This window comes from Salvia splendens, chromosome 21, assembly GCF_004379255.2.
Source record: "Salvia splendens isolate huo1 chromosome 21, SspV2, whole genome shotgun sequence".
NCBI lineage: Eukaryota > Viridiplantae > Streptophyta > Magnoliopsida > Lamiales > Lamiaceae > Salvia > Salvia splendens.
In genome coordinates this window covers 21,363,485-21,388,623 of record NC_056052.1, presented here as the reverse complement: position 1 = coordinate 21,388,623, position 25,139 = coordinate 21,363,485, and the positions used below count along the sequence as shown (strand labels likewise).

The 25,139-nt window shown below is 38.8% G+C and overlaps 3 protein-coding genes across 9 annotated transcripts; 1 reads left to right on the top strand and 2 right to left on the bottom strand.

Annotated features, from left to right (window-relative positions):
* The first annotated feature begins 8,814 nt into the window (after positions 1-8,814).
* Positions 8,815-12,334, top strand: LOC121785417 (isocitrate dehydrogenase [NADP], chloroplastic-like). The gene is made up of 16 exons (XM_042183835.1): positions 8,815-8,979; positions 9,437-9,480; positions 9,588-9,697; positions 9,784-9,821; positions 9,907-9,984; positions 10,061-10,114; positions 10,203-10,304; positions 10,452-10,543; positions 10,627-10,730; positions 10,884-10,952; positions 11,041-11,156; positions 11,280-11,314; positions 11,461-11,603; positions 11,714-11,836; positions 11,970-12,059; positions 12,149-12,334. The coding sequence occupies exons 1-15, from the start codon at positions 8,931-8,933 to the stop codon at positions 12,049-12,051; spliced, it is 1,239 nt and encodes a 412-aa protein (XP_042039769.1). The 5' UTR covers positions 8,815-8,930; the 3' UTR covers positions 12,052-12,059; positions 12,149-12,334.
* Positions 12,230-17,905, bottom strand: LOC121785418 (aarF domain-containing protein kinase 1-like). Of its 7 annotated transcripts, none has more exons than XR_006046956.1 (11): positions 17,689-17,905; positions 17,516-17,599; positions 15,150-15,285; positions 14,791-14,874; positions 14,652-14,702; positions 14,299-14,346; positions 13,987-14,107; positions 13,685-13,865; positions 13,003-13,062; positions 12,808-12,923; positions 12,230-12,432 (listed from the first exon to the last, which is right to left on the bottom strand). XR_006046956.1 is itself a non-coding variant. In XM_042183837.1 (10 exons), exons 2-10 carry the CDS (start codon positions 17,533-17,535, stop codon positions 12,893-12,895), a joined length of 732 nt encoding a protein of 243 aa, XP_042039771.1. In that variant the 5' UTR covers positions 17,536-17,599; positions 17,689-17,905; the 3' UTR covers positions 12,643-12,892. The 7 variants fall into 7 exon arrangements, 1 of the variants encoding a protein (XP_042039771.1); XR_006046954.1 differs by lacking the exon at positions 12,230-12,432 and adding exons at positions 16,601-16,671; positions 16,768-16,908 and having other exon boundaries at positions 12,643-12,923; positions 13,003-13,865; XR_006046953.1 differs by lacking the exon at positions 12,230-12,432 and adding an exon at positions 16,601-16,671 and having other exon boundaries at positions 12,643-12,923; positions 13,003-13,865; positions 16,768-17,599.
* A 5,667-nt stretch (positions 17,906-23,572) lies between these two features.
* LOC121784374 (MADS-box protein FLOWERING LOCUS C-like) lies at positions 23,573-24,538 on the bottom strand. Its single transcript, XM_042182520.1, has one exon. The coding sequence runs from the start codon at positions 24,536-24,538 to the stop codon at positions 23,573-23,575; it is 966 nt and encodes a 321-aa protein (XP_042038454.1).
* Between the last annotated feature and the right edge of the window lie 601 nt (positions 24,539-25,139).

The window sequence follows — 25,139 nt, the reverse complement described above, 5'->3', positions numbered from 1 at the left end:
GCTCCTTGCATTCAGATTCTCAGATGCGAGAGGAATTACAGAGCAACTTGAAGAATTTGGTAAGTGTGTAGATGATTTGGAAAATATCGATGAAATGATCAAGGATGAAGATAAAGCCTTGATGCTGCTGAATTCGCTTCCTAAGAGTTTTGAACACTTCAAGGATGCGGTGTTACTTGGAAGAGAGTCCAAGGTTACATATGAAGAAATTCATTCTGCTCTGAAAATGAAGGAATCGCATAAGAATGATTATTCCACTTCTACTAGACAAAATGATCCAGTGGCTGAGAGTCTTTTCTTGAAGAAGGGTCAGAACAAGAAAGTTTTCAACAAGAAGAAACAAAACAAAGAAAAGGCTGAGGGAGAGAGGGAGACTAGAAGCTGCTACTATTGCAGAAAGCCGGGTCACTTGAAGAAGGCATGTTTTGCTTGGAAAAGGAAGCAAGAACAAGCGATCAATGCAGGTTCAAATACTGCAGATCTTGCTCAGGAAGTGGAGGCCAATGAGGCCTTGAATATACTCTCAGGGGCAAGAATTGAAGAATCTTGGATCATGGACTCGGGTTGCTCCTTTCATATATGCTCCCACAGATCCTGGTTTCAAAAGTTGACAGCACACACAGGATCAGTAATGTTGGGGAATGATCAGACATGTGATGTTAGAGGGATTGTAGAAATCAAGCTGAAGGTGAGTGATGGTAGTGTAAAAACTCTCACAGAAGTGAGGTTCATACCTCAGATCAAGAGAAACTTGATTTCTTTAGGGCTGCTGGAGTCCAAGGGCTACAGGTTTGAGTCCAGTAACGGAGTGCTCAGGGTGACAAAGGGTCCCAGAATAGTCATGGAGGCCAAAAGAAAGAATACCCTGTATTACTTGGTGGGTGAAACCGTGATCAATGCAGCAAATGTTACTCAGTCAGAGAGCCTGGATCTGTGGCATGCTAGACTTGGGCATGTGGGGGAAAAGGGCATCAAGGAGCTTGCTAAGCTGGGTGTAATGAGGCTGGGGACATCAGAGAGGCTCAACAAATGTGAGTCTTGTATTCTTGGAAAGGCAAAAAGGCTACCATTCTCTGGTGGAAAGCACACTACAACAGCTCCCTTTGTATATGCTCACAGTGACTTATGGGGGCCTTCTCCAGCAGAATCCATAGGTGGAGGTAAGTATTTCATATCTATTATAGATGACTATTCAAGAAAGGTATGGGTTTACATCCTCAAAGAGAAGTCTCAAGCATTTGAGAGGTTTAGAGAATGGCATACTAGATATGAAAATGAGAGGGGGTCAGTGCTGAAGTACTTAAGAACTGATAATGGGATGGAGTTCTTATCTACTGAGTTTGATAGCTTCTGTAAAATGAAAGGGATAAGAAGGCATAGGACCGTGCCAAGGAACCCTCAACAGAACGGGCTGGCAGAGAGGATGAACAGGACGTTGCTGGAAAGTGTGAGATCAGCGACATCGCAACCCAACAGGTGGCGCCGTCTGTGGAAAGAGTGAGATGCATGTTGTTCTACTCTGGAATGCCAAAGAAATTTTGGGCAGAGGCTGTTTCAACTGCAGCTGATCTGATTAACAAATGCCCCTCTTCATCAATTTCTAATGAGACTCCTGATCAGAGATGGTATGGAACTTTGGGAGACTACTCAGGCTTGAAGATTTTTGGGTGTGCGGCTTATGCACATATCAAGCAGAATAAGTTGGAACCAAGAGCAAGAAAATGTGTGATGTTGGGATACCAAGATGGAGTGAAGGGGTATAGGTTATGGAATATGGATGAAGGGGGTCAGAATATCATTGTGAGTAGAGATGTAGTGTTCGATGAAGGAGAAATGCCATTCAAGAAAAGTAGAGCACCCCCTGGTGGTGACAGTAGCTCTAGCATACAAGAGTTTGAGTTTGATGGGAAATCTGCTTGGTCTGATGCTGATGAGGATGTTGAAATCTCTGAACACCAAGAAGAAGGTGGAGCTTCCAGTTCTCAGTCAGATGAAAACACAAGAGGTGGAGATCCATCAAATCAAGGAAACAGAAGAAATCCAAGGAGGAATGCAGGCTTGCCCAGCAGGTTTTCAGATTATGATATGAGCTTCTTTGCTCTTTGTGTAGCAGAGGTGCTCATGTTCTCAGAGCCTTCAACCTATGAAGAAGCCATAAATTGCAAGGAAAGTCAGAAGTGGATCAGAGCCATGGAAGAAGAAATAGAGTCCTTGTTGAGAAATGGGACTTGGATTTTGGTGAATGACCCAGGGACTCAGAAACTCATAAGTTGCAAGTGGCTATTTAAGAAGAAGGTTGAAGTTGGGGAAGTTGAAAGCATACGTTTTAAGGCAAGGTTGGTAGCTAGAGGATTCACACAAGTAGAAGGTATTGACTACACTGAGGTGTTCTCTCCAGTGGTAAAACACACCTCCATTCGGATCTTATTGGCCTTGACAGCTCATTTTGATTGGGAGCTGCATCAACTCGATGTAAAAACAGCTTTTTTGCATGGGGATCTAGAGGAGACGATCTATATGATGCAGCCTAAGGGTTTTGAAAGGCCTGGAGAAGAAAAGAAGGTTTGCTTACTTAAGAAAAGCCTATACGGGCTCAAGCAGAGCAGTAGGCAGTGGAACAAGAAGTTCCATGAGCAAATGGAGCTGATGGAGTTTGAGAGATCCAGCTTTGATAGCTGTGTATATGTCAAGAGAAGTGGAGATTTGATAATAGCCTACCTGTTACTGTATGTAGATGATATTCTACTAGCTGGATCAAGCTTGAGTGAATTGCAGATTGTAAAAGATGAGCTCAAACAAAAGTTTGAGATGAAGGATCTTGGGGAGGCAAAACGAATCCTAGGCATGGACATTGTCAGAAATAGGAAGAAGAAGGAACTGAGGCTTGTGCAAGCTGAGTACATCAAGAAAGTGATAAGGAAATATCAGGTGACAAATGCAAAGGCAGTCTCTACTCCATTAGCAGGCCATTTTAAGTTGAGCAAAGAACAGGCGCCTAAAACCGATGAAATCAGAAGGGAAATGAGTGCGATACCATATGCGAATATAGTGGGAAGCATAATGTACTTGATGATATGTACAAGGCCGGATGTGGCTCATGCTATAAGCGTGGCTAGCAGGTACATGGCTGATCCGGGTAGAGAACACTGGATAGCTCTGAAATGGATCTTGAAATATTTGGGAGGATCTGTTATGACTGGTTTGAGATTTGGTGGAAAAGCATGGTCTGAGAAAGATGAGATTCTTGTAGGCTACTGTGATTCTGATTATGCGGCCAACTTGGATAATAGGAAGTCCCAAAGCGGCTACATATTCACTTTGTTTGGTACAGCCATTAGTTGGAAGTCGAATCTACAACCGGTGGTCGCATTGTCCACAACTGAGGCAGAATATATTGCACTAACAGAGGCCGCAAAGGAGGGAAAATGGCTACAAGGAATCTTACAAGATCTGGGGATAGAGCTGGGAGCAGTAATGATTAATTGTGACAGCAATTCAGCCATATGCTTAGCCAAGCACCAAATGTTCCATGAGAGATCTAAACATATCGATGTAAGGAGGCACTTCATCAGAGACGAAATTCAGAGTGGGAAGATCAATGTGGTGAAGGTTCCCACTGAAGAAAATGCCTCAGACATGTTGACCAAGTCACTGCCAACTTTGAAGTTCAAGCATTGCTTGAAGTTGGTGGAAATTGTGGAATGTTGAAGTATGGAACAGGATTGAGAAGGGAATCTAGATATTGATGGAGTTTTGCAAGGACAAGGTGGAGATTTGTGAAAGTGTGTCCATGCAAACTACTGATTTGATCGAGTGGTGGAGCCTCTGCAGCTCAAAGAAGAGATCAAGAAATGAAGCTCGGTTTTGAGCTAGCTCGGCTAGAAAGGAGTTCGGTAAGCTCGGCTTACCGAGCTGGAACTAGCCTGGAACTAGCCGAGAAGAAGAAGGCAGAAGAAGGAAGCTCGGCTTTGAGCTGGAACTAGCCGAGAAGGAAGAGTTCGGTTTTGAGCCGAGAAGGCTGTTCGGTTTTGAGCCGAGTAGCGGTTATAACTAACTTTGGGAAATAGAGTTAGTTGGATTTTATTTCTTGATTGCATCTTGTATAAATAGCTCGATAGAGCTCAGTAGTGAAGTAGCAGAATTACACCATATACACACACACTCAGAGAGATTAATTCTCAAGATAGCGAGCGGTTGTGAGCGGTAGAGTGTGAGTGTGAGTTCGTTGTAATTGTAAAGAGTTCATCAATAAGATTCCGGTCTTCTTCTCCGTGGACGTAGGTGGTTCATCACCGAACCACGTTATATCGTTTGCGTGCTTTATTTTCTCGATTACGTGTGTGAGATCAGCGACATCGCAACCCAACATAGATATTACGATGACGAAAGTTGCCATCTCTATCTATAAACTTCATTTTAAAAATTTTACGTGGCAACTAAATTGAATTATAAAATATTGGTTCGATTTGAATGTGAGTTTTCAGAACTTATAAGTATGCCGTAAATTAATTTAAATAAAAAGTTACTATAAATTAAATTAAAATACGATTTCAGAAAAGATAAATTGTAAAAGAGAAGAAATGAAAAAATGTAAAAAATTGTTCCCTCCATCCACGAAAAATAGTCTCATTTTACAATTTTGAGATGTATACAAAAAATAGTCTCATTTATAAATATAATAGTAGAAAGTTTTCTTTCATACTTTATCCACTTTTTCTCATCTCTCCAATACTATACTTACTTTTCTCCATATCTCTCGTACGGTACCCAGGGGCGGACGCAGAAAAAATTGGCTATAGGGGCTGGGCTGCACTATACATGTACTCCCTACGTCCCATATAAATAAGTCATTTATAATTGACAAGGGTTTTAACGCGTAATTAATAAAGTAAGAGACAGAGAGAAAAAATTGTTGAAACTGTGTCATAGATAGTGGAACCTATAAATAATAAATAGATAGTGGAACCTATAAATAATAAAGTAAAAGAGAAGGAGAAAAAAATCGTCAATCGCAATCCTAACAACTACTGTATAAAAAAATGCATATATATTTACAAACTAGTCCAAAATATATCTAATAAAAATAACAAAAAAACTATATCATTAACTAAAAAAAATAAAACTCAACTTCAAAATAACCATTGTTATAATTGTTTTACAAGCTTGCAACTATTCTCTCAAAATTTTAAAAATAAGAGATGGAATACAAAATTAACAAATTTAATAAATTCTTTACCCCACAGTGTAGAATTTGAAATTTAATTCTCTAACGTCTGAAAAGGCTAAAATCCCTCATTTTCACGGTATTGTATGCCGCTGCTCTAAACCCTTTACTTTTTTTAAATTGCAATATACAAGTAGAATACTTAAATTTTATTAAGAAGACAAATTTAATTGAAAAAAGAACGAAATTGATAGCACTCTATAAGTTTGAAGCCTCTTTTCAAAAAGTAAAATACATGTCAAAGTTATTAATGTGGATCAATTTGACTTTTTAAATATATTAGTTAATTTAATTTTAAGTTACTCATCTTCTTTCTCACATCCAGCAACGCTATTGTTATACATTTTCTCTGCAATTTTTCACCTTTTCCTTCTTTAAATTTTCAGCCCCTTACAATCATTCGTTCCAAGAGAATTTGTTCTTCAGTAGCATTATTTGGTAAGGGCTTAACATCAATTTCCAAAATTTTAAAAAATTTAGAAGTAGAAAATTACAAAAAATGAAAATTGGGTAAGGGCTTAAGCCCTACCCTCTCACCATGTGTGTCCGCCCCTGACGGTACCTACTTTTTCTTTATTTTTTCTTACTTTACCAATTTTTCATTAAAACTCGTACCATCCAAAATGAGATTATTTTTTGTGGAGAGAAGAAGTAAAAGATACCACAATAGCCATAAGTTAGCAATAGCTTCGCAATAGCCTAGCCAAAATCTCCTCCTGTCACATCATCATGCCATTCTCACAGCCTAGCAATGGGCTAACTAAACAACAACCTAACAATAGGCTAGCAATAGCCTAGCCAATGCCCTAATCCTCCCAAGAAAAAAAAACCAAAAACAACAACAACAAAAAGAATTGGAGAAAAAAATAGAAAAATAATAATATGGGAATAGGATATTAAAAAAAATTAAAAAATTAGCTAGCCGATCACTCGTCCACACAATAGTGGACTAGCGATCGGCTAACCATGCTAGTCTCCGCCCGACCTCTCATCCGTGGCGTTATCCTAGCGCAATAGTGGACTAACGCCACGCTCGAACCGCTAGCTGATGGCTAGGGCGGGCGTTAGAGCATCCACAATAAGGCGGACTAACCAATAGCCTAGCACTAGGACTAACCAAAAACATCTCCTACCACGTCACTATGACTAACCACTGCACTGCCACATCACTAGGACTAACCACTGCACAATAATAGCCTTGCACTAGGACTAACCAACAGCCTAGCCAATAAAACAAATTTACAAATTCATAATACGGAATTAAAATTTTGACACGAATACAGACGAAGAAAGTGCAATAATAATTTTATTAAAAAAATTAACATAGTACAATTAAAAAAAATGATTCAAACAAAGTACGTTACAGATATCAACGTTCACTCCTCCCCACCCATAACTCTTCAATTATATCTTGCTGGAGTCGAATATGAGCTTGTTGTTGTTAAAGATCGGCAAATGCACGGACCCTTTCGGCATCCCCATGAGGTATCCTTATTCGTACATTGGCGGTGGCCACGCCGTGGCTAAGATCGGCTGCATCTTCATTGGCCCAATCAGTCAGTTCTGGACCTTCATTTTTGACGGTCATGTTGTGCATGATAATACATGCGTACATGACACCAGCATTGCAGTCGTGATACCACAACAGTGTTGGACCCTTCACTGCCGTCCATCGAGCCTGGAGCACACCAAATGCCCGCTCCACATCCTTGCGCGACGCCTCCTGTCGTTGCGCAAAGTAGATCTTCTTTGGATCTGTTGGCCATCTGATCGTCTTCACAAAGACGGGCCACCTAGGGTATATCCCATCCGCCAAATAGTAGCTCATATCGTGTTGGTTGCCATTGGCGACGAAACTGATGGCCGGACCAACGCCCATGCACTGCTCGTTGAAAAGGGACGACGACTGGAGGATGTTGATGTTGTTGTTCGACCCGGCTACCCTAAAATACGAATGCCAAATCCATAGCTGGTAATCAGCTACGGCTTCGAGGATTATCGTAGGATTCTTGGCTTTGAAGCCGGTCGTGTACATCCCTTTCCAGGCGGTGGGGCAGTTCTTCCATTTCCAATGCATACAATCTATGCTACCCAACATGCTGGGAAACCCGTGCACCGTCCCATGCATATCCGTCAGAGCCTGGCAGTCTTCGGGGGTAGGCTTTCGAAGATACCTCTCTCCCCGAATATGTGAATGGCGCCCTGGCAAAAATTAAATTCTGCAGATACTCACGGGCAGTCGTACTCGCACGTGTGGAGGTACTCATCAAACATGTCGGCCCGCAATTGTTCGTTAATTCGTCGCGATTCGTCAACATCTCCACCACTACCACTCTCACTACTATCACTAGCCATTTTAGTCCACTATTGTGGATGCTCTAAAGGTGTGTATGACTTAGTATTATACAATTATTGATATATGATTAGATTATAAGATTATTTTAGTTAAACAAGAGGGTGGGTGTGACTCATTGTTATATGATTATATTTATCCATAATTATTTAATTAAAATATGCATCAACTAAATATTTTTATTTTTGATTTTATTTTTATTGTGCGATTTCAAAAACCTTTAGACCATGTTTATCAGCAACCCCCCAAACTAACCCAACCATCCACTTTTTCAATATTTAATTCATTTCTATCTCCTCCACATCATCTTCCACATCATTAATATTCATCCAACTCAACCACACATATTTTCATGGTTTATCAATGACCACCCAACCACACTATTATATATTTATTTTTATATTATTTTTAATACTATTATTATTACATGAAATACTTATTATTGTAAATTTATCGAAAAACGTAATAAATGACAAACTAAAAATTATAAAAAGAAACAAATGAAAAACATAAATTACAATCATTGAAATACTAAATCGAAAATACATAATTGATGCTCATAGATAAGATGAAAACTAGACATTCAATTGCAATTGCCGAATTTTACCCATATATGCTCAACTAAATCGTTTAGCAGAGCTTTGTGAACAAATAAAAAATACAATAAATGACAAATTAAAAAGTATAAAAATAAACAAATAAAAAATTAAAATTATTATATTAAAATACACAATTGAAGATATGTAATTGGTGCTCAAAACATATGGGGAAAAATAAACTATACAAAAGAACAAGAAATTATATGAAAGAAGAAGGATTATATATGGAGAAACATGAAAAAAATTTCGTATGTAACAGTATAGCAAATGTGGTCTCTATTTGTAAAGGATGAAAAATTATAAATTTTGATATAATTTTTATAATTTTTTAACGTAACATGTAAAAGATATTTAAATTTTAAATAAAATATTTATCAATGAGATTGTACCATTTGGCACTATCTCATCTCATTTGGCATTATTGTGGATGCTCTAAAGGTGTGTATGACTTAGTATCATACAATTATTGATATAGGATTAGATTATAAGATTATTGTGTGTGACTCATTCTTATACGATTATATTTATCCATAATTGTTTAATTAAAATATACATCAACTAAATATTTTTATTTTCGATTTTATTTTTATCGTGCGATTTCAAAAACCCTTGAGGCGAAATACCCACTTCACCAACTCCCCCTCTCTCTTGCAGTATATAATTGATTTTCCAGTAGGCTGCTGTCACCGTGCTTCTCCTTCTCTGTCGACCAAGATAAAATCAGATTAACAAAAACTACTGAAACAGATAAGCCATGGCGATCGGGAAGATCAAGGTGTCCAACCCCATAGTTGAGATGGACGGTTAGATTCAGATCTTTGCTCCCTCTCTTTCTTTTTCTCGATCTGTTGCTTGGAGTTAGTTTTGTTGCAAGATTTATGCTTATGTTAATCGATTATTAGTTTATTACTGTTTCCAGAAGGTTTATACATGTGTGTGTGAGGTGAGGGGTGGGGCGATGCTTGACTGTGTTACAGATCAAGATCATCTCCATTTTGATTTGTAATGTGAAGCAGAAGGAAATTTTTAACCAAAGATATTAACTTTTGAAATCTGCTATGAGAATCTATGTTTTTATCAATTGATTTTATGAGTAAAAAACTTGTTTTCAAACTTTAGATATTTTGAGTATCCGCCGTTGTTGGTGTTTTTTCCTGGAACTATGTCTTGTGATTCTTCGGATTTGATATGATGTGACTGTTGTTCTTATACCATGCTGAAACAATTGATTGTTTTCTTTTGTGATCTGTGCGTTTTCAGGAGATGAGATGACAAGGGTTATTTGGCAATTTATCAAAGACAAGGTGTGGAAAAAGATTTCATCTTTATCTTCAATTTGTCATACATTTTTATTTGTGACTAAAAATCTGATAGTTTGGTAGCATAATCTCGTTTTATATGTTCACTGTAGTTGATTTTCCCATTCGTGGAGTTGGATATCAAGTACTTTGACCTTGGAGTTACTCACCGTGATGCCACCGATGATAAAGTTACCGTTGAGAGTGCAGAAGCTACTCTTAAGTATGTGATCTATATGATATGTCCTTTTTGGATGATGCGGTGTTTTGTTACTAGGTTTTCAGCTGTCTATGTGTTCTAATTTGCAGGTACAATGTGGCGATCAAGTGTGCAACGATCACTCCTGGTAAGTAGGGTTGAAGTTGTTTAGATCCTTTGTTGTAGAATCTAGATTTGTTCAGAAAATCATACTATAAGCATTATGTTTGCAGATGAAGCTCGTGTTAAGGAGTTTGGCTTAAAGCAGATGTGGAGGAGTCCAAACGGTACAATCAGGAATATTTTGAATGGTGAGTAAATTTGAATCAATGTTTACTTTTAACTATGTTTTTGAACTTTTGATGATTTTGATTGACCTCCATGCAGGCACGGTCTTTAGAGAACCAATTCTCTGCAAAAATGTTCCCAGACTCATCCCAGGTACACAGCTGAAATCTTTTTATTCTGTTTTTCAGCAGTTTTTTAGTTTGTGACTTGGTTGCGCTAATATACTTGGGACTGGCTTAAGGGTGGACGAAGCCGATATGCATTGGGAGGCATGCTTTCGGAGATCAGTACAAGGCCACTGATGCTGTATTTAAAGGACCTGGAAAGCTTAAAATGGTGTTTGGTATGCCCCTTTCTTATTGATTTTACATTTAATCTCTATCGCTAATGTATTCTTTGTCCATATTATGCTAAAAAATGTCTTTTACCTTTGTAATTTTTTATGCTTCTCTTTGTCAGTCAATATAAATTACATTTGGTCCATATGCAGTGCCAGAAGGGTCTGGTGAAACGACTGAACTAGAGGTCTACAATTTCACTGGTGAAGGCGGAGTTGCTTTGTCAATGTACAACACTGATGAGGTTTGTTTTACCAGATTTGTTGATGCAGTTTTGATTTAGAACGGCGCTGTTATTGGTGACTGACTTGTAAGATTGTTGATTAGTCAATTCGGTCTTTTGCCGAGGCTTCAATGAACACCGCATACCTGAAAAAGTGGCCATTATATCTTAGCACCAAGAACACCATTCTTAAGAAATATGATGGCAGGTAAGGAATTGAATTATTCAATATTGTGAATGGTTTCTACCATATGTCCTTGTGTTTCATTCTTTCAAACTGTACACTACCATTCCAAACTAGAAACTTGTCATATATATTACCAGTTTGATGTTTTAATTGTTATTCCCTGGCTTGAAAAAGATTCAAGGACATATTTCAAGAAGTTTATGAATCAAAATGGAGATCAAAGTACGAGGAGGCTGGAATATGGTGGGCATCTCTGCTTAATTCTTATCATATGATTCTAACATTTTTTTTTGCAACTGATTTGTTAGTTTGTTTAATGCAACACCTTAAGGTATGAGCACCGTCTCATTGATGATATGGTTGCGTATGCTCTGAAGAGTGATGGAGGTTACGTGTGGGCCTGCAAGAACTATGATGGAGATGTGCAGAGTGACTTCTTAGCACAAGGTGTGTAAATCAGAAACCTGAAATATTATCAATGTGGACATATAGATTACACAGATGTTTTCTTCTTCTATAGTATGTATCACTCTGCAAGCCATTTACACTTTATTTGATCACATTTCACAGGCTTTGGATCCCTTGGGCTGATGACCTCAGTCTTGGTATGTTTAGATCTCTTCTATTAGTTGCTATCTATTTTCAAGTCTTAGCCTTTTGCATTAGCAAACCACATTAGTTGGCATGCATTTTATTGTGTATTTGTTGCAAGTTTGTATACTGAGAAGATATTGTGTCACACTCATTCCAGATGTGCCCTGATGGCAAGACTATTGAGGCTGAAGCAGCCCATGGAACTGTCACACGCCACTACAGGGTTCACCAAAAAGGAGGTGAAACCAGTACAAATAGCATTGCTTCAATCTTTGCTTGGACTCGTGGTCTTGCACACAGGTGATTTAAGTTTATTCTTTCTTTTCCACTCTAGTTCTTGTCCATGAATTTACTTGTTACAACAGTTCTTTTCTGAATTCTGGAGTATAATAAGTAACCAAATTTGGTAGGGCCAAGTTGGATGACAACGCAAAACTCTTGGAGTTCACTGAGAAGCTAGAAGCAGCATGTATCGGTGTTGTTGAATCTGGAAAGATGACAAAGGATCTTGCCCTCATCATCCATGGATCCAAGTAAGCATTGATGTTCACACATCACATTTCAAATCATAAAGCTGCCTCATTTCAAGATTATCATATCATATTGCTCACTCCTTGGTATCCCCAAACAATTTGCTCACTCCTTGGTATCCCCCAAACAATTTAGGTTGGCGAGAAACCATTATCTCAACACTGAAGAGTTCATTGATGCAGTCGCTGATGAGCTTAAAGCTAAACTTTCATCCTAAGCACTGTTGTATGTTCATGATTGCCACATCTTGATATGTTTTTAATGATTACTCAATGCCAAGCCTCACATTTTGTTGACGTTGTATGTTACTGCAGGTCTAGATTGACCATCCGGGACGCATCTAACCAGCAGCTACTTTTCAATAATTTATCTTCCATTTTATGTAAGAGTTGTACTTTTCATGCTGCACTGGGTTTTTATTGTTCAGATGTATTTCCAAACACATCAAAACAGCTCATTACACTTCATCAATTGGAAAACCTCGAGAGAACTTGTTTAAATTCTTGGCATGTCTTTTCTGGTATAATTGTGATAGTTTAAACTCAGATTGGCAAAAATCACTGCATGTTCATCTGTTCTCAGAAATATGTGCTCCTTCCTGCATAAATATCTGTTAGCAAGTTCTTATCCAAATAAAAGATTAGCCTTTTTAGACATGCCATTTCATTGAAAGTGAATTTTGGATTTTCTTAGGACCACTAAATGTTGCATATGCCACCTTGTACGTACGTGTGCATACTATTGGCTAAATCAAATACACTTTGTTTGCATTTTTTTTTGTATTATTCATATTAATCTAATACAAAGATTACTAGTAAATCATAATGAATTGATGTTTCCCCACTTTTTGCCCAAAAATATTATGAACCAAAATTGGCGTCCAACAAGATTTAGCATCTACCCATAATCACCACCACCACCAACATCATTCGATGCTACAAATTCTATAAGGAATGTGATAAATTACAGTCACCTCTCAATTTGACAAGGGAATGGGAGCTAAACTCCATATTTGATACATCAACCGCCTCAGTTTTGTAGCCAACGAGCGTCCTCTTTCATCCACGTAGCTTATGAACTCCATAATACCTGAGGTTCAACAGCATCTTACTATATGTCTGTCTTCCCAATATTAAGCAAACTACATAATGATTCTAAACTGCCTTACCCAGAATTACCCTCAGCTGAATGTATCTGATACTCGTCTTCAATCTGGATGCAACGTACACTGCACAATCTCAAACTTACTCATTCACCACGAGTTACAAGATATATAATGATTGAATCAAGTGCAGAAGAGCTCATAAACATTGTTGCAGTATCAGCATCTTTGGACTTGAGTTTTAAAAAATTGCAACTTTCATAATCAAGTACACAAATATCCTTCTAGGTCTTATAACTAGATGCCATCAGATGTCATTTATTGTCGATGAATGAGAGACAAAATGAAGGTCGCAATCAAAATAAGCTGTCAAATATCCAACCGGAATATTAGTTCACCCAATTGATCTAATTGATGTACTCCATTTTTAAAGATTTCACTTTGTCCCTTAAATGTTCCTTCTCTTCAGGCGACATTCCTCTCCCAAGAACTGATTTACTTCAGTTATTTAAACAGAATCAGCATTACATCCACATATAATCAGTGCACTTAGCATTGGAAGCAAAAGCAAGAAAGCCATAAAAAGACAGTTTCAACTTATTTCAATTAGTTCAGAACATGAGCATTTAGGTATGTAAGGATAAATCCATCATCCAATGCAAAGAGGAAATGGTGACAATAACTTAGAAGCAGAACTCTCATCCCTGGCAGAAAAAAACAAATGAAAGGAGGAAGCCATAGAGAGTACCTATTAATGGTTCTTCCAGTAAATATAACAGGAAAATATCTGGCATACTTCCCAACACCAAAGGTTTCACCCAGATGCTGTATTTTTTGTGAATCAAGTCTAATTAAGGCCTCCCAGAGATGGCAATAGCTCTTTCTGAATTCTTCAGGTAACTGTTTATAGATCCCATGATCCAGAATGACTACATGTACATATATGTATTTATTAAGCAAATGCAAAGTCAACTTTTAAACTAAGAACATATATGATAAAATAACACTCCTACAAAAAGAAAGGTTTCAAGTAGAAGTGCTTAATTGTACCCAAAGAAAAGCCATTGTGCCTATCTGGAGAAACTAATATGTTTCCAGGATGCGGGTCCCCATGGAGGAAACCATGAACAAATATCATCTCAGCAAAGACATCTATGAGGGTTTTGGCTACCTAATGTCGAGCAAAACAGAATAAAAGAATGAGAGTCTCTTATTCATTGAAGATACCAGCTTCTTAAAACTGATCAACAGGTATTTTCTTATAAGTCTAATCAGTCAGCTATATAGAAATAACAGTCATAAGGCATGCCCAGGAGTCAAGGAAAATAACTATGTCAAATGACATGTCTCCCACAAACCAACCTCAAGTGGATTGATTCCCATTCGCTTCAAATATTCCAAATCATCAATCTGAAACCAATGAAATTCAAGTTACCAGTAGCTTCACAGTAATCAGCACATCATGCTTCAGTGCATGTGAAATATACTTACTCACATATTATGCAGAGATTCCCATTATTAATAAAAAGAAAGTAGTCGAACCAGCACAAATAGATCTGTCTTTAAATGTTTATGCATTCGACAGATTTTATGAGGATACTGAATCATTACAAGTGAAGTTCTTTAGCTGACTGTTTCCTCCTAGTTTTCACGTTTTAAACATTCTTTTTTGGGTGGGGTGGGGGGATCTAAAAAAGTTAGCCTGGTAGCTATACCTTATGTCCTTCACAAAATTCCATTGTCAACACCTTCTTGCATGCGAAATCCTGTCATTATAACCATGACAGTGAGATCTAAGATGAAAGAAGGAACTTTTGCATTGATTAACTCAAGAAAGAAATGCATATATTTTACCCAATAAACATAAGGGAACTTGGCCAGCTTGTTGCTTTTAAAATTATTTGCTGCTCTCTGAGTTTTTAGCCTCTTGAATGAAATCTATAGAACACAAGAAATGAAAACCATTCAATCATTTAAGCGCAACGAGGGTGCAAAATATTTCAAGCACGCATTTTGAAGGCCCCAAAACTTGTGATGGAACAAGTTTTGATAGCGTTAAGTTAAAAATGAAAATGGCTAGATACGGCATAGTCCAATAAAAAGAACAAACATAAAGATGGTGATACTAAGCTAAGTTTATAAGAAATTAAAATAATCCAAGAAGAATCACAGAGCATGCCTGATGACAAAATTCACCATGATAGTACACTCACCAAGTTCAGACGCAATAGACTTTGTAAATTCTGATACCATCCACTAGAACCTGTACTCCGGGAACAACTAGAAAATGCAGTAACTAATGTTTTAGACCACACTGCCCAGAGAACTGGCTCATTTTGCCACCAAATTCTGCATTCGTTCCAATTGGATAGCTGTCTTTAAGTATCTTCATTTATGATAAATGATGTCTTTACTCTTTTCCTCTCTGCACATATATGAGCACTCCTCTCTAATTTGCCTAAGGAAAATTTATGATTAAGAAAGGAACAGAACTACATAAACTTTAGTGTAATAACCTAAGAGGTCACGGCATAAAGCTATTTTCTATTACACAATGCGATGAATCTACAAGTCTAACGACAACAGGGATGAGTCTCTTTCGTCTGGATTTTCTATCAAAACTTACAGAATGACTGTACCAGTAAATTAATGATCAACTATTCTTGGTAACCAGTGACACTAGCGAAGATTGCTGTCGAGCTGGTGCAAATATAGTTAGGTGGGCATATTTTTTTATGTTGAATTTTATCAGGTTTGTTTTTGCTATCTTGCCGCATGAAGTCTGACACATCAAAAAACTTCTTTGGTTGTGGCTTGGATTATAGACTTAAAACAGTTTCGAAGAATTATTGAGTTATACAAGTGGAGATTTATGTAAAGCCAGAGAAAATAAAACTGAGGGCACAGCTCATTATCATATTGAAAAAGTTGTGGCTAATATAATTGAGATGAACCAGTTTTGAAGAGCTCTGATCATCCGCTGCAGGTGTTGAACACCATGTAGCAGTTCATCCATTGAGAGTGATGGTAATTGGTGATTAAAAGTGATGGGGAAGACAGGGGAAAGAAAAGAAATGGTGATGATTAGAAACTTGGTACTATAATTTAAAGGGCCCCTTTCCCCTTTTTCTCTCTTTTTTCTGCAACGCTCTCTACATTTTCCATTACAAAAACAGACGCGCGCGCCGGGGGGGGGGGGGGGGGGGGGGGGGGGGCTTGTAAGAAGGCTTTAAGACCAAATAGACTACCAGGGGGAATAATTGCCACATAATGAAACAGTAATTTCAAGAGTTGAATTGAAGTGCACTTTTTACTTGTACAATAACCCTCAGACTAATAGTTTCGTGTACATTACAACAAGAAAAAGGAAACAATAGATTGTTCACTGTACAGAAAACTTGTGACTGGACATAAATATATTCAATGACAATTCAAGACTATTGAGAAAGTCTTAGATTAGAAGAATTAATCATTTAGCAACCAATGATGAATTTTAATCAAACTTAATTAACGAAAGCTGCGTATGATCTACTTTACATGATATGCTTAAATTTTAGATCCAACAATGGATATACCAAGAAGAAACAGGTACAAGAAGTGTCAAAAATTTTAGACCCACACCCTGGCCAGGACATTAAATGGTTTATAAGTAAATTAAACTTACATCTCTGACATGTCCTTCCCCAGACTCTTTACTATAACTTCCTAGACATCTTCAAAATTACATGGAACTGCCTGAAGCATCAGTATGAGAATTACCATAAATTCCAATTAAACAGTCAGAAGACCACAAAAGTTGGTTAAAAGAACTGAAATATGACAATTAAAAACCTGATCTTGTAAAGATGAAAGTGTAGACGAATATTCTCTAGGAACTTGTCGTGCTGCAGCAACAAACTGGCCAGCCTTTACATAGAAACCTTTGTTGGTGTCACATAAGTTTTGGATCCTTCTAGCTGATCTTAGATGGATCTTTAAATTGCCACAAAACATTAATCAAACACAAGAAACTTTCCTCAATGCAAATGATAACAATGATGAAATTAAATTTAAAACATTAAAAACTATGCAGATACACTCTAATTATTTATTTTTTCCACCATCATTTTCATTGGAAAAAAACAGATACAAAACCAGGAAGCAGAAAACATCGGACAACAGTAATAGGGGAACTACCAAGAGCAGAAATAGCGCCACGAAGTATACTTAATGACGAGGAACATGACATGACTGCCGGTATATAACATTGAATTCAGCACGGGATGTAAATATGACAGGAACAGCACAGTATTGCCAAAAGTAAAGACGGGTAAATGGAAGATGATAGATTAGAGTTGCATTGGAATGCTTCAGAGAAATCCCTCTCAACATTTTCATGCTCTACGGATATTGATTGGCAACACGAGTTGATATCACTGCAACTTAAACCCCATGGCTAGATGATAATAGCAAAATTTTATACTGAACTATTAGCATCACATGATCAAACGGAGTTAACTTGAAAGTAAAATAAAAATATAGGATGAAAATCAAGAAACAGGGCTAAACATTCGCCTAAAATAGCGGTAGATTTAAAGACCTGAGATAGTGTGTATCCATACTCGTCGGAATCAGCTGGTAAACCGTGCAATGAGTACTTGTAGTAAAGCACGCAACAGGTGATCTGAAAAATTGAAATTTGTAGCAGCATTAATCGAGAAAATGAAAGTGATAACCAGGAGAAATCGAGAAGGAAGTGAAGCAGATCCTCACGGTAAAGAGGGGAGGAGCGAACGAAGCCGTTTAAGAAGCTAAGGGGAAAATTGGTTGTATTGGCAGAGTTGGAGGAGCCGTAGGAGGCGAGTCCGGCGGCGGTGAGCACAAAAAGCGAGGTTTTGGCCCTTAACTTCAAACCTCCATGTCTCCTCCTCTCTGGAAACTGGGTTTGGTTTCCGTAGCGGAAGAAAACAGTAAGCAGTAATTTTTACTCTGTTAGTGTTTGAGCTCATCAAGATCGGATTGAGCTGGTGGAAGAATCAAGTCAGGAAATAGCCGTTGGGAACCAAAACAGGAACTAGCCGTTGGAAACGGTTATAACCGTTTTTCGGCAAAGGAAGCTGTTCGGCAAAAGGAAGCTGTTCGGCAAAAGGAAGCTGTTCGGCAAAGGAAGCTGTTCGGCGGTTTTCTTGATCGATACTTCTTAAGGGAGTTGCGATTCATTCCAGAACCAACAACAACAGAAATCAAAAGTGATAGAGAGAGAATTCAAGAGAGGAAGTGTTATCTTTCAGCTGTGCGTTTTTAGCTCTCGAAGCAAGAAGTTTTCGGGCGAGTTGAGGGTTTTCCATCTTGTAAATTCTTGAGAGTTTTGAGTGCTCTTATGTTTGTAATTTCTCGAGTGATCAATAAAGAAACACACCAGATTCTGCCCGTGGATGTAGGCTTACGCCGAACCACGTAATTCGCTTGTGTTCTTCCTTGCATGTTGTCATTTCATTAATTTGCATTTCGATCATCACAACCGTAGGTTCGTTCTTCACAACGTGGCGCCGTCTGTGGGAAATTCGTCCACTGAATTGATCGAGAAGGCATAAAGTTTTGGGAGTTCTTTCTTTGTTTTTTTTCCTCAAGAAGGCGCTCAACCTGTTTGAATAATGGCTGCAGCAAGGTTTGATGTTGAAAAGTTCACAGGCCGAAATGATTTTGGCCTATGGAGGCTGAAGATGAAAGCAATCTTGATGCAACAGGGTTTATGGGAAACCCTAAATGGTGGAGGCAGTAATGAGGAGGAGAAGCCCGAGCCTGATGAAAAGGAGAAGGCAAAGGCTCAAGACAGAGAGTACAAGGCATATAGTACCTTGATACTCAACCTCAATGACAGAGTCCTCAGAGAAGTTTCAAAGGAGGAGACAGCGGCTGGAGTTTGGTCCAAGTTGGAGTCATTATACATGGCCAAATCCTTGGCAAATCGGCTGCACCTGAAGCAGAAACTTCTCACTTTCAAGATTGCTGATGGAAAAGGTGTGTTGGAACAGCTCGAAGAATTTGGGAAATGCATCGATGATCTTGAGAACATTGATGAAGAGATTAAAGATGAGGACAAGGCTCTGATGTTGTTGAATTCCTTGCCACCAAGTTATGAGCATTTCAAGGATGCTATACTTCTTGGTAGAGAGTCCAAGATTGGATATGAAGAGGTGTACTCTGCTCTAAAGCTCAAGGAAATCCAGAAATCTAATCCAAAGTCCACTGAAATGGTGTCTGAGAGTCTGAGTGTTGCTGATCACAAGAAGAATGTGAAAAGAAAGTCACAGAAGAAGCCATGGAAAAACAAGACAGCTGACTGGAAAGAGACCAGATCATGCCATCACTGCAAGAAACCAGGCCACATAAAGAAGAATTGTTGGGTTTGGAAGAAGAAGCAGGCCGAGGAAGAGAATGGCAAGAACAATGCTGATATTGCAGAAGAGTTGGTGGTCCCGGAGGCTCTGTGTGTGACTGAGGACATGGAAGAACTTCCATGGATCATGGATTCTGGATGTAGCTTCCACATGTGTCCAACTAGAAGTCATTTTGAGGAAATCAAGAATGCAGCTGGATCAGTTTTGTTAGGAAATGACCAGATATGCAGAATCAGAGGAGTTGGGTCCATTAGGCTTAGACTTCATGATGGCTCCATCAGGTTACTCACTGGTGTGAGGTTTATTCCAGAGATTAAGAGGAATTTGATCTCTATTGGAGTGTTGGATGCAGCAGGATATAATTGCATATTATCTGATGGGATTATGAACATCGTCAAGAATGGTGATGTTGTTATGATGGCTGAGAGAAAGAGAAGCCTATACTATCTAAAGGCAAGTGTGGTTACTGGATCTGTGAATCTGGTGCAGGTATTAGACTTAAGAATGTGGCATCTCAGACTCGGACACTTGGGAGAAACTGGAATTAAAGAATTGGCCAAGAAGGAGCTGATTAAGCTGGAAAATCCCAATGAGCAGTTGGGTTTGTGTGAGCAATGTGTGCTCGGAAAGAGTAAGAAACTGCCCTATGGAAGAGGAATTCACAGCTCAAAGTCACCACTAGACTATGCCCACAGTGACTTGTGGGGCCCAGCTACACCAGCTTCATTGGGTGGAGGTAGATACTTTCTATCCATTATTGATGATTTTTCTAGAAAATTATGGGTGTTTATCTTGAAGGAAAAGTCAGAGACATTCATGAAATTCAAGGAGTGGTGTAGGGAAGTGGAGGTGGAGAAAGGGTGTTCTTTGAAGTGTTTAAGAACTGATAATGGGCTGGAATTTCTGAGTGGGGAGTTTGATTCTTTCTGCAAGCAGAAAGGTATGAAGAGGCATAGGACATCTCCATCTAATCCCCAACAGAATGGAGTTGCTGAGCCTGAACAGCAGATGGGAAATCATAGTGAACAAGAAGAAGCAGATGCTGATGTCTTGAACCCTGAAGAAGAGCAGCAGGATTTGGGTGACTATGTTCTAGCCAGAGATAGGGTCAGAAGAATCCCTAAACCATCTACAAGATACAGTGAAGAAGAATACTTGCTATATGCACTATGTGTTGCAGAAAACATAGAGTATGCAGAGCCTTCAAGCTTCAAGGAAGCTATGAGTTCTAAGGAGAGCAAGCAGTGGATGGAGGCTATGATAGATGAAATACAGTCCCTGATCAAGAACAAGACATGGGTGCTTGTGAAGAGACCTTCCACACAAAAACCAGTGAGTTGTAAGTGGATATACAAGAAAAAGTTGGAGGTTGGGAACAAGATTAGGTTCAAGGCTAGGCTTGTAGCTCGGGGGTTCACACAAGAGGAGGGAATAGACTATAATGAAGTATTTTCTCCAGTGGTAAAGCATGCCTCAATCAGAATTTTGCTAGCTATAGTTGCTCAAAGAAGTTGGTTTTTGGACCAACTTGATGTGAAGACAGCCTTTCTTCATGGAGAGCTTGAGGAAACTATATACATGAATCAGCCAGAGGGATTTGTGATACATGGGAGTGAAGATAAGGTTTGTCTACTAAAGAAAAGTCTATACGGTTTGAAGCAAGCAAGTAGACAATGGCATATCAAGTTTGATGAACATATGCAGAGTATGGGATTTATAAATTCCAGATATGATAGTTGTGTCTACTTCAAATCAAAGTCTGAGGGACCTGCTGTGTATTTGCTATTATATGTAGACGACATCTTGCTTGCTGGACCAGATAGACAGGAGCTAGATAGGGTGAAAGCCTTATTGAAAAAGGGATTTGAAATCAAGGATCTGGGGAGTGCTAGCAAGATTTTGGGAATGGATATATTCAGAAATGCAGATAAGAGGGTGTTGTGGTTGTCCCAAGAAGGCTACATTCAGAAAGTACTGCACAAATATCAGATTGACAAGAGTAGAGCAACCTCAGTTCCACTATCACAACAGACTAAGCTGTCCAAATCACAATGTCCCAGAAATCAGCAAGAAGAAAGAGAGATGAGCCAGATACCTTATTCCAACATAGTTGGGAGTGTGATGTATATGATGATATGCACAAGGCCTGATATTTCTCATGCGGTAAGCGTGGTGAGCAGATACATGTCCTGTCCGGGAAGAGAGCACTGGTTGGCTTTGAAAGGGATTCTCAAGTATCTCAAAGGAAGTAGTGATCTGGGAATAATGTTCAAATCAGAGAATGAAGGAGATAAGGATAGCATTATTGGGTTTTGCGATTCAGATTATGCAGCTAACCTTGATAATAGGCGCTCACAATCTGGGTACATATTTACCTTGTTCGGCTCCGCGGTGAGCTGGAAGTCTAATCTCCAATCCGTGGTGGCTCTATCGACGACGGAGGCAGAGTATATAGCTCTTGCTGAGGCAGTAAAGGAAAGCTTCTGGCTTAGGGGTATAGTTGGTGATTTTGGGGTGAAGCAAGAGAATGTTGTGATCAAGTGCGACAGCAATAGCGCGATTTGTCTCTCGAAACATCAGACATATCATGAACGCAGCAAACATATAGACGTGAGGCTGCATTTCATTCGAGATGAGGTTGAGAAGGGTGCGGTGAAGATTGAGAAGGTCAGCACCGAGCACAATGCGGCTGATGCACTTACTAAAGCCCTACCAAGATCCAAGTTCCGACATTGCTTGGATTTGGTTGGGGTGGTCCGAAATTTGTAAGTATGGGAAGGAAGGTGGAACTGGTGGTGATGGATCTTAGATTGCTCAAAGGTGGAGGATTTGTTAGTGTTTGAGCTCATCAAGATCGGATTGAGCTGGTGGAAGAATCAAGTCAGGAAATAGCCGTTGGGAACCAAAACAGGAACTAGCCGTTGGAAACGGTTATAACCGTTTTTCGGCAAAGGAAGCTGTTCGGCAAAAGGAAGCTGTTCGGCAAAAGGAAGCTGTTCGGCAAAGGAAGCTGTTCGGCAAAGGAAGCTGTTCGGCGGTTTTCTTGATCGATACTTCTTAAGGGAGTTGCGATTCATTCCAGAACCAACAACAACAGAAATCAAAAGTGATAGAGAGAGAATTCAAGAGAGGAAGTGTTATCTTTCAGCTGTGCGTTTTTAGCTCTCGAAGCAAGAAGTTTTCGGGCGAGTTGAGGGTTTTCCATCTTGTAAATTCTTGAGAGTTTTGAGTGCTCTTATGTTTGTAATTTCTCGAGTGATCAATAAAGAAACACACCAGATTCTGCCCGTGGATGTAGGCTTACGCCGAACCACGTAATTCGCTTGTGTTCTTCCTTGCATGTTGTCATTTCATTAATTTGCATTTCGATCATCACAACCGTAGGTTCGTTCTTCACATACTCACTTTGAGGTTAACAGTTAACCGCCAATTGAATCGCAGTTGAAGGTAATTGACCTTACTTAACATTATTAAATACTAGTAACAGAAATTATTTAAGGTATTTATTATTGTATGCATATATAAATGTTGTTTTGGGTAGAATGAGGGGAATAGTATCACATCTAGAAATATAGTTAGTGATTTAAACAATTGATATTCAACTTGAATTACAATGGATTTCTGCCCTCTTCCACAAATTGTCAAAAGTCCAAATTTGACACCTTTTGAGTTTGTCAAGAAATGAGAGACAACAGCACAATCAAATGGCTCCTTCATGTCTTTCTTTGTAGTGAAAGAGTGGCAGAGCATCGATCAGAGACTGGTCGAGGCCGGAGTCATGCAGTTCAATGTGTGGGAAGCAGCAGTGGTGTTGATCAGTTTCTAGTCTCAGATGCAATGACTATTTCTGCAACATCCTTTTCTTGATCAGTTTGTAGGCGACCAAGCACGATACAATCACACCAATCAACGCGTATCCACCATAGACGAACGTTCTTTCTAGACGGAGAGATCAATCTTAGAGAACCACACCATAAACAGATTCAAGTATTGTACTTGTGCAAAGGTTTATTCTTTCTTGTCAACTTGACATCGATATTAAAACCAAAAATTCAAAGTTGGGATCTTTTTATATATAGTTGAACGATAATGTAAAACACAGTGCAATTGCCTTGTTTAATATCAACAACATACATTTATCATTGAACTCCATCATATACAGTTAATTGACAAAATTCCAAAGTGGCAAATATCCACAGAAGGAAAAGAAATAAAAAATGGGATTCCACAATTAGCAGCAGCAGCAGCAGCAGCATCTAGTGCCAAAAATAGCTAGCTAAGTCACCACCATCATCCCCAGCAGAGCAATTCACATCCATTGAAGAGCCGTTGAGATTTTGATCCATGTTTAGGGCACACCAATTCACATTCTGATTCCCATCCATCGAAGAGCAGTAGCCGTAGTTGAGATAATTGTGATCAACGAACGGCACCGGAAGTTGACCGTTGTCCATAACATCAGCAACAGAAAAGGTGTAATCTTGCGGCAGATTCAGAGGCGCATTGGCCCTCGCAAAATCCATAACATCTGCAATAGAAAAGCTGACATCTTGATCCACAAACCCTTCAAAACCGACCAAATCAAGCACCACATTGTCGTTGTTCTTCTCCTTTTCCATCATCGCCAGATTCAGAGGCGGCGGGCAGTAGAAGTCCGGCACCGGAAGTTGAGCACTGGCGTTCGCAGCCAAAGCATTAGCAATCGGCAAGATTTCATCTTGATAAAAAATGTCTTCCAAATCAAGCATATCATCGCTGTTTTCCTCCTCCTTCATCATCTCCTCCCGTTTCAAGAAATCGATTCTTGACCGCAATGCCTCAGCCTTGGCGCGAACGGCGCCGCTCAATTCCCGCAACTGGGACTCGTCCATACGGTCGAGGCGATCGTCCCAGGTGCCGTATTCGGCCTCCGCATTCTTCTTCACGAGTCCCTCCTCGGCATTCCCCTGCCGCTGGTTGAAGAAATCGGACACCCCGAAAGCCCTAACGGCGCCGGGATCGGCCTTGTAGGAGTCGATTAGGCGGAGGATTTGGGCGGAATCATCCGGCCAGATGAAGGTGGAGTTGGTGGTGGGGTCGCGGATGATCATGCAGGCGGGAACGTCGCAGAGAGTTGTGAGTTGCTCGACTTTCTTCACCAACCCTTCCTTTCTCTTCTTCAAAGCGAGGAGCCGTGATTTCTTGTTCTCAATAAACTGCAATTTCAGATTCGCGCGTCCCATCGTTTTGATTTCTGAGATTTCTGAAAAACAGAGAGAATGGTTTTCAATTCTGCTTAAATCCAAAGCTATGAGGTCGTTTATATATAGGGTTTCACACGGAAATTTACTTTTCCCGTTACCATAAATATTGACTCTACTTACCATACTAACTAAGTACTCCATAAAATATACTAGTACGCTTTATACTTATTAGAGTATTTCTTTTCTTATTTTTTCAGATTTTTATTTATAAAAAGAATTAAAAATATTAAGTAAATGTAGTATAACATAATATTATAATTAAATATTTAAATTCTTTTTAATGTACATATCTTAAGTGTAGTGTCACGTTTTACACTAATAATTAAATAATACTTATACTAATAGTATATGATAAATTAATATAAATTTAATGATATAAAGTAAAATACAAAGTTAATATTTGAAATTAATGATGATTTTAAAAATAATGCTATGACACTATAATAAAGTCTAAGAAAATAGCAAAAACATTAAGAAATAATGATATTAATTACTATATCACATTTAATTGTTTAAAATTATATTAATTTACAAATTTCATATGATATGTACCCTATCATATTTTATTTGGATGTTATCA

Coding starts and splice junctions, on each gene's coding strand:
- LOC121784374 (XM_042182520.1), bottom strand. CDS start 24,538: ATGGGACGCGCGAATCTGAAATTGCAGTTTATTGAGAACAAGAAATCA.
- LOC121785417 (XM_042183835.1), top strand. CDS start 8,931: ATGGCGATCGGGAAGATCAAGGTGTCCAACCCCATAGTTGAGATGGAC. Junction 10,544..10,626: donor CAATGTACAACACTGATGAG/GTTTGTTTTACC, acceptor ATTGTTGATTAG/TCAATTCGGTCTTTTGCCGA. Junction 10,731..10,883: donor CTTAAGAAATATGATGGCAG/GTAAGGAATTGA, acceptor GGCTTGAAAAAG/ATTCAAGGACATATTTCAAG.
- LOC121785418 (XM_042183837.1), bottom strand. CDS start 17,535: ATGGATACACACTATCTCAG. Junction 14,875..15,149: donor GTCTATTGCGTCTGAACTTG/GTGAGTGTACTA, acceptor TGTGTTCTATAG/ATTTCATTCAAGAGGCTAAA. Junction 12,924..13,002: donor TCAGCTGAGGGTAATTCTGG/GTAAGGCAGTTT, acceptor GTTGAACCTCAG/GTATTATGGAGTTCATAAGC.